At 32.7% G+C, this 14307-nt stretch overlaps 2 protein-coding genes across 2 annotated transcripts; both read right to left on the minus strand.

Moving 5' to 3' along the window:
- Positions 1 to 128: 128 nt before the first annotated feature.
- LOC132066270 (uncharacterized) lies at positions 129 to 4306 on the minus strand. Its single transcript, XM_059459615.1, has 3 exons — positions 4066 to 4306; positions 1681 to 1813; positions 129 to 316 (listed from the first exon to the last, which is right to left on the minus strand). Exons 1-3 carry the CDS (start codon positions 4213 to 4215, stop codon positions 129 to 131), a joined length of 471 nt encoding a protein of 156 aa, XP_059315598.1. The 5' UTR covers positions 4216 to 4306.
- Positions 4307 to 5808: 1502 nt separating this feature from the next.
- LOC132066271 (ankyrin repeat-containing protein ITN1) lies at positions 5809 to 9367 on the minus strand (the record flags this gene model as incomplete). The annotated part of the gene is made up of 3 exons (XM_059459616.1): positions 5809 to 7121; positions 7452 to 7861; positions 8848 to 9367. Coding segments are annotated over 3 exons (1761 nt in total), but the record flags the coding sequence as incomplete, so codon positions are not given.
- Positions 9368 to 14307: the final 4940 nt, after the last annotated feature.

Here is a 14307-nt window from a genome sequence, read left to right on the forward strand (position 1 = left end):
TGGAGAAAAAAAATTACATTGGATGAAGAGGTTTCTTTGTCTTCTCATTTCTTCCAATAAAGTCACACATTTTTACTTTTTATCCCATGATTACTGGGATAAGGAATTGCTAAATTCTTATCCCAGGACTATTTATGTTTATCCTTCATACCAAACGACCCCTTAGTGTACTGATATATCCTTGTGAGGTGGAGAAAAAAATTATGTACCTTTGTCTTCTCATTTCTTCCTATAAAGTCACACAACTTTTTCCCTCTGGTGAGCTCTTTTCCTGCCCATAGAAGTTGCACTGTATTTTCTTCAAGGAGCTGCAAGTCTGTAGAATCATATATTCATCCATGAGTGCTGATTGCTTTGAGTTTCATTTTAGAAAGTGTGTAGGCCAACTATCAAATGTAAAACATAATAAAGAATTGCAATATTCTCTTGTTCACTCGTAACATTTGCCCAGAGAATGAAATATGTTATAATCAAGTGGTTCGGAAGCTTTAAAGTATAACACCGAATGTAGAACTGTGGGGTAGACAATAACTTCAATTACATACATATAGGTCGGAATATTTCATAGCAGCAAGCTATGACTTCGTCATAGTCAGAGTAGCTAGTATCCAAGTCTAACATGGAAACAAACCATTTTTAGTTCATATTACGAAGTCTGTGATAGAGCAATGTCATACCCATAACTAAACAATGTGCACATGCTGAAGAAATGAACTCTACCAGGCTGATCTAATGGCTAAACCCAAAATGAAGAAGGAACAAAAATACAAATACATTAGTATATTAGTGCCAGTCAATTAAATTAGCACCTTTTCATAAATATGTGGTGCAACAACACTTTATCATGTCACAAAAAAGATGCCAAGGAAGAAGGAACAACAACCCCAGGGAGCACGGTATCCCTAAATTATTCTTGTGCCTTAACTCCGAGCCTAGCATACTGCATTTTTCAAATGCAAAAAATAAATCTGCTTTTCTGAACACTCTGAAGACCATCTGAAGTTTTCTATAACAAAGTTTTCCACCAAAGAGCTTTAAATTTGTACAAGCCTCAATCTATCAAGAAAGTCAAAGACATCCAATCTCCAATATGATCAATCAGGCTACAAAAGCATAACCGCTTTTGCAGTACTCGAAACAGGAATAACAAACAAAAAATTCTTTTCAGATAAGTACACAGGTATCCTGAAAATGTTTTGCCAAAGTTTACACTGATGCAATTTCTAAAATCTTACGAGGGGAGTGAAAGAAAAACATAATTTTCCACAATAAACCAAAGTGTTGTGCACGCATGAACCATCCAGATACTATATGTGCAAACTAATGAAATTCAGGATTCTGCTCAGACCATATACTTTGTCATCAAACTGATTTTGGCACTAGAAAATAAGCAAGAAACCGCATTTTCTCTCTCTGAACTGATTGTTAAAACCATATTTGCAGCCTCAAATTCCTCTCTGTAGAAGTATGAAGAATGATAAATTTGGCTATTATCAATATCATCCAGTCATGAAACTCGAATAATCAGTCACTTAGTTTTTTTTTTTTTTTTTTTTTTTTTTTTTTAAATCACAGTTACTCTATACACATAAAATCTCAAAGATGAATGCTTTTCCTCAACTTCTATATATTGAATGAAATTGATATCCAAGAGGCTGAAATAAGTGATTATGAACATACCTGACAAGAACTGCTGTAAATCGGAACTTGGTAATCCCATTACTGAATATGTTATCAAGAATTCCTTCTCAATGCTTCTTGTGTGATCTCTTAGTACATAAAGTGACAGAGGCTTGTTATGTATAACCTGGTCCTGTAATCCATTTCAACAGCTTTATAAAAACTTTCCTTCAGAAAACTTAGATCAACATAACTATCATACATTATTTGAACTCCAAATGCAAGGATGCAAAATATCTTTTGCATGACTTAAGTTTCTTCAACCTGAACATTCTTTTTATCCCTTAGACAGTGTTGAGATTCATAGACCAGGTAGACTGAAATCTGAATCGTTTTAAATTTATGATGCGAGGATGAATAAACTCATCTCATTGCAAAAACTCCTTTTGTTCCATAATAGTGTGACTAGATACATAGTCAAAGATGTTAATTTGACTTGTATATTTGCATTAGTGGTCACAGAAAAGATATAAATGGGAGAAAACATCGTTTCATAGAGAAAACACCACATCTAACTGTAATTAATATTTCAATGAATTTGAATTTTTGAAAATGGTGAATCACTTGGAAGGTAGCAGGTACTCGGTGGATTATTTAGTGAGTGTAAGCTGGGTGAACATCATTATAAACAAAATTGAATGGAATCGACATCTTTGAATATTCATATGAATAGTGCAGAGGAATAACTACTACGCCACCCACAATGGCATAGTAAGTAGTGCTTTATAAAATATAAGTTACATCACTATACTAAAAAACACACATCATTTCACTAATAACATAATGAAGCAAATTGATACAGAGCAGACCTTTGAAGCGTATTTTTTTTTTGAGACTTAAATGGTAAAACTGTGTGATAATTTCAACAGTTAAAAAAGTAATACTAACAATTTCAACTAATAATCATGATTATATATGACATTATTAGAGCAAATGTTAAGAGAGAGAAGGCAATTTCATATGCTATAAATTATCGATACAGAAACAGACCATTTATGATTGTGAATACCTTTAGGATGGCCTAATAGCTTAGAGAGATGAGGCTCTAATTTCATTACCAGAGGCATCACTGCATTAATCAATGGTTTATTTTGACATTACTAGATTTGTGAAAAAACCTTTAAGTAATAGAGATAACAATTTGAACTAATTTTCCAATTATAACTACTATAATCAATGATTATGTCAAATTATTAGCATTTATGATTGTGAAAACCTTTAGAATTGCCTTGAAGCTTTGCTCTATGAGGCTCAAATTTCATTAATTTTCCGAAGCGAATATAAACTACTTCAACAAATCAATGGTTTATTTCGACATTACTAGAATTGTGACTGTAACAGCCTTTACGATCGCCTTATCGCTTCGAGAGATAACACTCGAGTTTCAACCGTTAATTTTCCAATCGAAAACTATAACTACTTCAACTAATCAATGATTATTTCAACATTATTAGCATTTATGATTGTGAAAACCTTTAGAATTTCCTTGAAGCTTGGAGAGATAAAGCTCCAATTTTAACCATAAGTTAAAACTACTTCAACTAATCAATGATTATTTCGACATTACAAGCATTAATGATTGTAAAAATCCTTTAGGATCGCCTTGAAACTTATTAGAGAGATAAGACTCGAATTTCAACTGTTAATATTCCGAAGGAAAACTATAACTACTTTAGCTAATCAGTGATTATTTTGACATTATAAGGCTCGAATTTCAACTGTTAATAATCCGATGGAAAACTATAACTACTTTAGCTAATCAGTGATTAATTTAAGACATTTCAACTGTTAATATTCCGATGGAAAACTATAACTACTTTAGAATTTATTTCATTATAAGGCTCGAATTTCATTAATTTTCCTAAGTGAAAGCCACAAACTACTTCTACTAATCAATGATTATTTTTACATTACTATGCATTATAAATGTTTATACTTAATACCTTTAGATACGCCTTGAAGCTTAGAGAGATAAGGCTTGAATTTCACTAATTTTCTGAAGCGAAAGCCAAAAAAAAAAACTTTAAAATCACCTTGAAGTTTAGAGAGATAATTTCGAATTTCAACTGTTCATTTTCCAAACGAAAACTATGACTACTCCAAGTAAATAATGATTATTTCGACATTACTAGCATTTATGATTGTAGTTACCTTTAGGATCGCTTTGAAGCTTGGAGAAATGAGACTCGAATTTCAACTGTTAATTTTCCGAAGCAAAGCTATAAACTACTTCAACTAATCAATTACTCACTAACTTCGACATTATTAGCAATTATGATTATGAAAACCTTTAGAATCACGTCGAATTTCAACTGTTAATTTTCCAATCGAAAACTATAACTACTGCAAGTAAATAATGATTATTAGCATTTTGATTGTAGTTACCTTTAGGATCGTTTTGAAGCTTGGAGAAATGAGGCTGGAATTTGACGGCGAGGAACTGAATTTTCGATTGGAGATTAGCGATTTCGATAATGTGTTTACCGATTTCATCAATTGTTGAAGTAGTTTCAGAGTCGAAGAGAAACTCGCCATTGGCGTGCTTCACATGTATGCGTACCATCTAGAAGCTTCCTAACTGACTGAACTCTTCTTATGCTCAATTTTGCTTTTGAATTGCTTCACTTTTGGGACTAAGGAAAATTGAGCGAGTTTTTTCAGTTTAGAAAATAACGTTTTAATTTGAAGGAATTTTTCGTTTTAGAAAGGGGGAAGGATTTTAGTCCTCCAATTATTGTTAAATTTTAATTTTGGTCCGTGATATGGAAATGATTTAGGAAGTTACCTTTATTCCCCTCCAATTCTCTCAAAGAAATGAAATCGGGTTATTATGGAGGATTTGGGAATTTTCCATAAATTCCCGAATCCTCCATAATCGGGTTAAGAGAGGGTATATTTGAAAATTTTAATGGCGAGAGGGGTATTTTTGACCCAAATTTGTAACTGATGATATTTTTTACCTTTTGCCCAAAGTAGAGGGTATTTTGACCCTTTTTCCTATTTAGAAAATGCTTTAATTTAAGGAAAATAGCATTTTAGTCCTACAATTGTTGTTAAATTCTGATATGATCCTTGTGATATCTGACTCAACACATTTAACTTCCAACTAACAAAAATTTATATTTTTGGTCCCAATATGTTTAATTGAGACTACTTTATTTAAATTATTTGTGTAATATTTTACCAATATTAATTACTAAATAATAACTCTTCATTTGTATTTGAATAATCATAACATCACCCCATTATTCTCCTAACTACTAAGGATGAAATCTAATTAAAATGTCTTGAATTTTTAAAACGACAAAAAAATTGAGATAACTATTTTTAAAAAGCGCGACAGACAATTTGAGATGGAGGGAGTATATTGCTAAATTAAAAGCAATAACAAAGATACGTAAACAGACTTTTGAAGCGTAGGACTTGTTTAAAAATAAAATCATATTATTTTTTTTTAAAAAGGTTCAAAAACATGGTTCTTCAAGTTTTTTTAAGCAAACAGCATCAATCACTCGGAAAGAAATTAGATTAGCTATGAAATAGAGGGAAAAGGTTTCCAACTACACTAAAATGAAGATTATTTTTTTACACCTAAGATTTAGGAAAGTTAATTACCCGGTTTTATATGTTTCAAAAATTACCCGAGTTAGCCGCTTTCTCCGGCAACACAATCAGCGTCAAAGTAAAAGGGTATTTCTTCCTTATGCAATTTTTATTCTTTTTGTTTTTAAGTATTTAGTTTCAAAACGTTTTAATACGGCATAAAGGAAAATAAACATTTTATATTATGTCCTACAAAACAGTGGAAAAAGGTTTCCAACTACACTAAAATGAAGATTAATTTAAATGCAAAAGAAAAAGAAATTTTCAGAACCTTTTAAGACAACTGTAACAGCGTTTTGTTCAATTTCTCGTGGAGTTAAATTCACATTAATACGAGTCAAGGGAATGGACCGTTGACCTCAGATGTCCATACAAAGAAGACGACAAGCATATATACCCTCGTTAACTTTTATTCTAACGGACTGAATATCTTTTACAAGGAATCGGAGGATCACCTCGGATTAGTCTGACTCCTCGGTGACCGAATAAGAGAAGTTTTTACCGCTTTCTCTTCTCAGTCTGTCATGCCAGAAAATTCAGATGCAATTGACCACACAGGCACTTATACAGCATGTAGTTTACATAAGATTTTTCCACAGAGGCTAGCACTTTACCCCACAAAGTGGTAGATGCCACAGAAATTGATAACTTTCTCAATCATTTTTACATAATCTTTCCCATTCTAGATCAAATAGGAAAACTCAGATCCCATGCCAAGAATTACAATCTACAGTTCCATTAGTTTAGCTTAGAATTATACATCATCGACATCATACTGACTCGGGACATAAACCTTATTGGTTAACGAGATGATACGCGTAAAATGGAACCTCTCCCTCCAAGTGTGAACAGATCAAACATCTTCAGTTGAAACCATAAATGCTCATAATAGGATGGAAGGATATGAGTTGTTGTTCATCGGTCCCTCAAGAACAACGCCTTTCACTACATACAACACTGGAACTCGTAACTGGGGGAGTTTCCTCATCAAGTTGAAATTCACCACATCAAATGGCGTAAATCCTGTCGATATCAGAATTAGAGAACTCGGAGTGGTGGTACCATGAGTTGGAACCACTTCTTGCATGTTTTTCCTTCTTCCTTATGGATCTTTTCTTCCTTGATCTTACCACATAGTAAGTCATGGTTCCAAGAACCCCGGCCATTATGATCCCCCCTACCGCCGTTACCAATACTGCAGCCCACCTGTACTTGCGACCGACCACTATATACGAAGATGCCATAAATGCCACTGAAGTGCAAACGGAAGCCAACCACATGAGTTTGTTAATTACCTCGACCACTCTTCTTTCTGCCTTTGTTTCTCCTCTAACCAACGTAATCTGAACTACGACAACAGCAAGAGACGTAAAAAGTGCAAGGGCGTTGAAGATGAAAAAGATCTTGAAAGAAGCGCTGGTCACAACCACAGCCACTCCGTTATCATCATCACCTCCAGGGACAGTAAAAATAGCAGCAAAGGCAACTGTGGCAAAGAGAACAGCAACGACAGTCACGGAATTCGTTGCATTATTGATCCCTTCTCGGTGGAGCTTTCTAAGCTCTTTAGCAATTCCGTGGACATTTTTATTTGTCCTCTTAGTTTGTTCGAGCTGTGTGTGAATATCTTTCTTGATTTGACTTACAGTTTTCCTCAACTCATCCCTTGGTTGATTCAATTCATTAGCTCTAACAGCTCCGTATTTGTATAAACACTCCTTTATTTCCGCGGATTCCTCAGAGAGCGGAAGATCTTCAGCTATGTCAAGAGCTGTTTTGTGATCTCTGTTGAGTGCATTCACATTACTATCAGGCAGGCATAGCAACTCTCTAACTATCTGCACGGCAAAAGTTTAGATTGATGATCGCTCACAATATAATCTATGAATTTGAGGTGATAAAGGCCTAGTGAGTTGCAACAGTCAGATCTTAGAAGCAAGAAGGGACAGGGGCGGATACACGTTAACGAAGCGGGGTCGAAATTCTTTAACAAATACACATAAATAACATGCAAAACATACATATATAAGGAATGACACCACATGACAAATTGTACTCAGCCATGCTTTGTGCATTACAAACGGAGAACAGTAGAGAAATTGTGATTTCGTATTTGTTGGGAAGAAGTATTACACAAAAATGTCATGTTTGAGTAACAGATTATATACCTCAGCACGCTTTTTCCGCGTGGCTATGTGTAATGCTGTGTTGCCAAACTTGTCTGGCAGCATAACTATAGCAGCATCAGCCTGAAGAAGCAATATCACAGCCTCACAGCTAATCCCCTTTACAGCCATATGCAATGCAGTTTGTCCTTTCTTGTCTGTCCTCCTTGCCAATTGTGGATCTCTATCAAGCAAGGCCTTGACAATTTCCGCGTGCCCTTGTCTGGCAGCTAAATGCAATGCGTTTTTACCATTGGACCTAGAAATTTCCAGTAAGCTGCAATCCTTTGACAGCAGTTCATTGACTACTGAAATATGTCCTTTTGAGGCAGCAGTTATAAGAGGGGTTGCATTTGAAGGGCCAAATGTTTTACTTAGTCCGGTATCATGCTCTAACAGCAATTGGACGATTCCTGTCATACGAATGCAAAAATAAGTCTTTGTCCAATAATTAGTATCTTGTGGCATCATTAAACTTATCCATCTTCATTTTTTACTGCACTGTAGAACTTTTTTCCGAATGTTTACTGCATAATTATCCACCCACATTTTTCAATTCCATAAAAGTTCGAACCTTCAATAATAACCGCATCAGCTCAGGGGAGACTGATGGCATGATATTCTAAAACAAGATTACTTCAAGGTTAATACTCTCTTTTGACTAATGGATAGTCTAATGGAAAGAGAACTCCACCTCCAATTAGGGCTGGCAAAATGGTTAAATAAAAACAAGTAACCAGCCAATCCGACCCATTAGACATGGGTCTGATAACTGACTTTTTAAAAAATGGATCAAATATGGATAATATCGATATTATCCACTAAAAATGGACATGCAGATGGGTAATATGGATATCCATATTATCAATACCCATTTGTCTGCTTGTTAATTTTCGTGAGTTCTTGCTTTCTGGAAGTCTAAGCTTATTTTGACTGTTAGCTTGTTTTCTCACTTAGTCACCTGAGTATTCCTGAAACCATGGAGTCGGTAAACCCATTTTTTATCCGCGTTAAATATGGTTGAGTCGGATATTTTATCCGTTTTTGTTTAACCCATTTTCGACCCGCCCATATCTGATCCGACCCGACAGTTTGCCACTCCTACATAGAACCAACAAACTAAGGAAACATCCTGGTTGGAAAGCTACGACTGGTTATTAACATTGCAACTTCGAGACATACTTTCTCTTTCAATGTAAAGTAAGACAAGTACATTGTCAAATCTTAATACGATTATGACAAAAACATATAACGTGGTTAGCAATTTTCTCAATCTTCCAATATCTTGTTAAACTGGATCCTTCATATCTCCATATCAGAAAAGTTAACAAGCTGAGTTTAAGCTGAACTGTAAAGAGAATGAATAAGTTGAATGATCAAGAAATTCTAAGATCCTTACCATGGTGTCCTTGACTTGCAGCTATATGCAAAGGATCAAATCCGGACCGATTCTTCTTAGTAAGAGTTTCCTTGTTGCAGTACTTCAATAATTCTTTCAACACCTCAAGATATCCCTTTTCTGCTGCTGTAAAGACCGCCGTCTCTCCCAATTCATTCACTTCATTTACTACCGATGCTCTGATCTCCGCAACCTCTTGATTAAAGTCATCGCCACTCAGCGTCCCCACCATTTGTGTATCAATATCATTAAGTATCTGCTTCACAGCTGCTAGATCACCTTTCTGAGCTGCTAAATGAAGCTCAGTGTCATTGTGCCTTCCCGTCACCTGTTTTACGTATTTCTTTTTCCCTGCTTGGTCGATTCTCTTGCCAGAATTGGAAAGCACTAGAGCTGGTGCTGTTGCTGAAGATGGAGACGGGGTTGGTGATGGCTCAGCTAGAGGGTTCTGGCTTGGCGTTGGAGTAATCAATCCTTTCTCGATGTCTCTATCACCTAGTACAAGCACAAACAGAACTAGTCAGCGAAAAGGAGTAGCTACTCGGAATTAATCATGAATCCGGTTGTAACACAACTTATAAATTAACAACTCCATCATAAAGTCTTGAGAACTAAATATAATTGAAGCATAAAGAGCACTTATGAAATTTATTCTCATACATCAGACAAACTTTACTTTTCCTATTTATTTATTTTTCAAATTGCCATCTAACTAGTCATTCTTTAGTATTGGAATGACATTGGCCCAAAGGAATGTTATAGCTGACCAAACTAGTCCCAGATCGAGGTATAGTTGATTGATTAACTGTCGTCTAAATAATCCGCAAAATCACACAAAAGTAAACTGTTCATGACATAAGGGTTAGTACATATGCAAGGTACAACTCAAATAAACATAAGGTATAACACTTTACTCTAATAGACTCCCTCCGTCCCAATGTATGTGATATAGTTTGAGTGGACACGATGTTTAAGAAATAAAGGAAGACTTTTGAATCTTGTGGTCTAAAATAAGTCAAAGATATTTGTGTGGTTATAGATCATCTCGTCAAGCGTGAAAGGTAAAGTTTAAAGTTAAATTGTTACCAACTAAGGAAATGTATCATTCTTTTTGGGACAGACTAAAAAGAAAAGTGTATCACATAAATTGGGACAGAGGTAGTAGTAAACTAGATGATTCGAGTCTTCATCTCAAAATCTTCACTTCTTGTTCAGAATAAGCCATAGCCATAGGAACTAACTTCATGGATAATTTAATAAAAGAACCATTTTTCCTACATATAAATCTCTACTGCGAAATACCCATATACTTATAACTATATCTTGAGCTAATAAATCAAAAAACACTGAAATTTCCTAAAGTAGCTACTGATAATTCGACGGATTATATATACAATAAAAGAACCATTTTTCCTATATATAAATCTATACTACGAAATACCCATATGCATATAACTATATCTCCAGCTAATAAAGCAAAAAACACTCAAATTTCCAAAAGTACCCACGGATAATTTGATGGACGAAAAAATTATTTTATGAGCTAATAAATCAAAAAACACTGAAAAACTATATCTCCAGCTAATACCTAGCTAATAAAAACTGATATTCGATTTCTTTTTTCCTACATATAAATCTATACTATAAAATACCATTATACTTAAAACTATATCTTGAGCTAATAAAGCAAAAAACACTGAAATTTTCAACACTAGCTAATTAAAAGAAAATCATTTTATTTATTTAAAAAGAACATATATAATCTATACTGCAAATACCCATATTCTTAAATTATATCTCCAGCTAATAAATCAAGAAAGTGATTAAAGTAGCTAATAATAGGAAAAAAAAAACCATGATCAAATCAATACTAGGAAATGTTTATTAAAACTATATCTTGAAATAAAGAAAAAATACAGATTTTAAAAGAACCATTTTACCTACATATAAATCTATACTACGAAAAACCCATATACATATAACTAATAAATCAAAAAACACTGAACCATATTTTCCAATGATATTTGTTTTTCATATAAAAAATACTATTAAAGTACAAAAAAAGAACCATATTCTTATAACTATATCTCCAGCTAATAAAGCAAGAAACACTGAAAATTATGAACTAACTAATATAAATCTAATAAAAAGAATTATACATTTATCTCCTACATATAAATCTATATAAATCTATACTACGAAATACCCATATACATATATTAAGCTATAAAGCTTTTCCAAAGTGAGCTAAAGAACCATTTTTTTTTTTAAAGACTAATTTTCAAAAAAAAAAAAAAAAAAAAAAAAAAAAACCACTAAAAAATCTATACTACAAAATACCCACTAGCTAATTAAAAGAATCATTTTTCCTACATATAAATCTATACTACAAAATACCCATATTCTTAAAACTATATCTCCAGCTAATAAAGCAAGAAAAACTGAAAATTATGAAACTAGGTACTGATAATTCGATGATCAAATCAATTATGAAATGTTTATTAACTTTTAATGGAAAAAATACAGATATGGTTAAAGTTACTAGCTAATAAAAAGAACCATTTTTCCTACATATAAAACTATACTACAAAATACCCATATTCTTAAAAATATATCTCCAGCTAATAAAGCAAGAAACACTGAAAATTATGAGATTTGAGAAATAAAAAGAACTTTTTTCTTACATATAAATCTATAAGGAAGAGTAAAGGATAACTAAGCTTGAGCTAATAATATTTTAAAAAAAAAAAATAAAAAAAAAAAAAAAATTAAAAATATCGAAACTAGCTAATTAAAAGAACCATTTTTCCTACATATAAATCTATACTACTAAATATCTATATACTTATAACTATATCTCCAGCTAATAAAGCATAAAACACTGAAAATTATGATACTAGCTACTGATAATTCGATGATCAAATCAATTATGACTTTTTTTTAATTTAATGGAAAAATACAAATATAGTTAAAAGTTACCTTCAGTTAATATTCCACCAATTTTAAAAATATATACATAAAATACTTAATTTTTAAAAGCTCAGGAAATTGAGAAGTGAATTCACCATTGATGAATGGTGTTGGAATAATAATATGAGAGTTAGTTTTTCTTTTTTTTTTTTTTTCATTTTTCACTTTTTTGTTGGTTAATGAAAAAGGAAGAGTAAAGGAAAGTGGAAGGTTAAAAAGAATAAACATATTTTAAATAAAAAAGTGGGACTAGAAGACAGAATTGAGGAACGTGCTGAGAAATTGTCTAGTTGAAAATGATTTTTTTTTTTTTGGATTCTTTTTTAGTTTATGTCAAAGAATCAATAATTAGTCTCTATTTATCTCAAATGTGATCTAGAACACTTCACTGGTAGATAGAAATGAAGTGGAATTGATTCCTAGTAATCTGGTTAAATAACTTTCACTGGTTAGAAATGAAGTGCATCATTTAATTAACTTAACCTTCAATCAAGTGCACCATTTAATTTTCTGATAGTATGGATTCCAGCCATTAATATTCCACCAATTTTAGAAAATATATACATAAAATACCTAGTTTTATCGAGAGATCATGGGTTCACGTGCTTCAAATTTTGTACGCAAATTCGCCATTGATGAATGGTGTTGGAATAATAATAGAGTATTTAGTTTTTTTTTTTTTTTTTTTTTCATTTTTCACTTGGTGCCAGGTATCGGTATTGGGGCCCGATTAAATTCAGACTCAAGCCGAGAAGTTCCATATTAGGGATAAAAAGCTTCGCACTAAAAGCGGCGTCATACCAAAGACGATCTTGAAATCTTTAATTAAGAATGGAGAAATACTTAACAGGTCACTCAACCACAACCTTTGATGATATTAAAGTGTTTAGTTGATTTAACAAAAATAACTAAGTATAATAATTAATGTAACGTCGATTGGCAATATGAATAATTCACACTTTAAATTATGGAATATATATATATATATATATATATATATATATATATATATATATATATATATATATATATATATATATATATATATATATATATTAGCATTACATGAACTAAATTATTTAACAGACAATTTTTTTTTATATCTATCTCTATAAAAGCAGGTTTACATACCCTATTCTCTCCGCATTTATAGGAAATTTCACTTGGATATGTTGTTGTTGTATATATATTTTATAGGAATAATTGTCTCATTATAATCCTCCATTATTAATATGTGAACCAAATGCCTGGTTTACTACTAAATTATCCTCGTTATTATGGACAGAAATTAAAGGTATCCTTTCTTTCTGTTTTTAAAACATTTTGAGCAACTAGAGTCTAGAGAGCCCAATAATGATGTTGCTTAGATTGCTGGCTCCTCTGGTCAAAATAGATGGCCAGCAACAATTAACCACGTCGTCAGTACAAATCTTTCACCTTGTAAATGTGCTTTGCTAAGGTAATCGTAAATTTAAACCAATTTCATTGATCATTAGTAACACCACTATAAATGCGAGAAAGTATCATCTTAATTCAAATGGTTCAAAGTTCCACTATATTCCTTAAGGCCAAATACAACTTGTCGAAAAATCTAATCTAAATACTTTATTTAAGGGCTAGACCTTAGTGGCATGTCCAATAAACAAATGACAAGTGGAAATGAAAAAAAGGAAAAACAAAGCTACCCCTTCGTCTTATTCATCACTTCAAAACCACCATTCTGCTGTTGTTGCGGCTGTGATTGTAGTAATTAGTTGCTGAGTGTATGTGCCTTCGGGAAACTGTACATAGCACCAATGCACCTTTATGGAATTGAATTGGTATAATTGGACCAATTCTACGCTTCTTAATTCTAAAAGATGCTTACCGGATCTTGGATAATTTATTGGAATTTTTATTTTCTGCAGAAGCAACATATAAGAGGTATTTAAGTAATAACTACACTTTAATTTTATTACAACCCCTAGCTATAAGGTATTTGTATTACAAAATGTATATAAGGTATATGTATTTGGCTAATCAAATTTTAAACTAGATGTATTTTTCGTATCATTGCTTCGACTAATCTATACATGTGTATTTGGCATACTATATTTTGGCAAAGTAGAGTATTTGATTACAAGAGATGTGATTGCTTACCATCTATATACATACGTTCCTACTGACCGAATTTTGGAACTCGTGCATTGGAATACACCCGAATACTTGCGAATAATACAGAAACATGCTCTACGTAATCAGAATTACAAACCGTTGGTTAAGCCCGTAAATTATAATATACTCTAAATTATTCATACATATCTAATGAACTTTTAAGCACAATTGCTGTGGTTTGACCAAAATTACCGAGTGTTGTTGAAGTGTAAATTTCACTAATAGGGCTCCGCCTCGTAGAGGTGTTTGAATTGTGTAATTTAATTTGAACACTCTTGTGTGATTTCATGGCCTCGCCTGAGGTGTTTAAACAATTTTTTTGAACAAGTTTTGGAG

Source organism: Lycium ferocissimum, chromosome 8 (genome assembly GCF_029784015.1).
Source record: "Lycium ferocissimum isolate CSIRO_LF1 chromosome 8, AGI_CSIRO_Lferr_CH_V1, whole genome shotgun sequence".
Classification (NCBI taxonomy): domain Eukaryota; kingdom Viridiplantae; phylum Streptophyta; class Magnoliopsida; order Solanales; family Solanaceae; genus Lycium; species Lycium ferocissimum.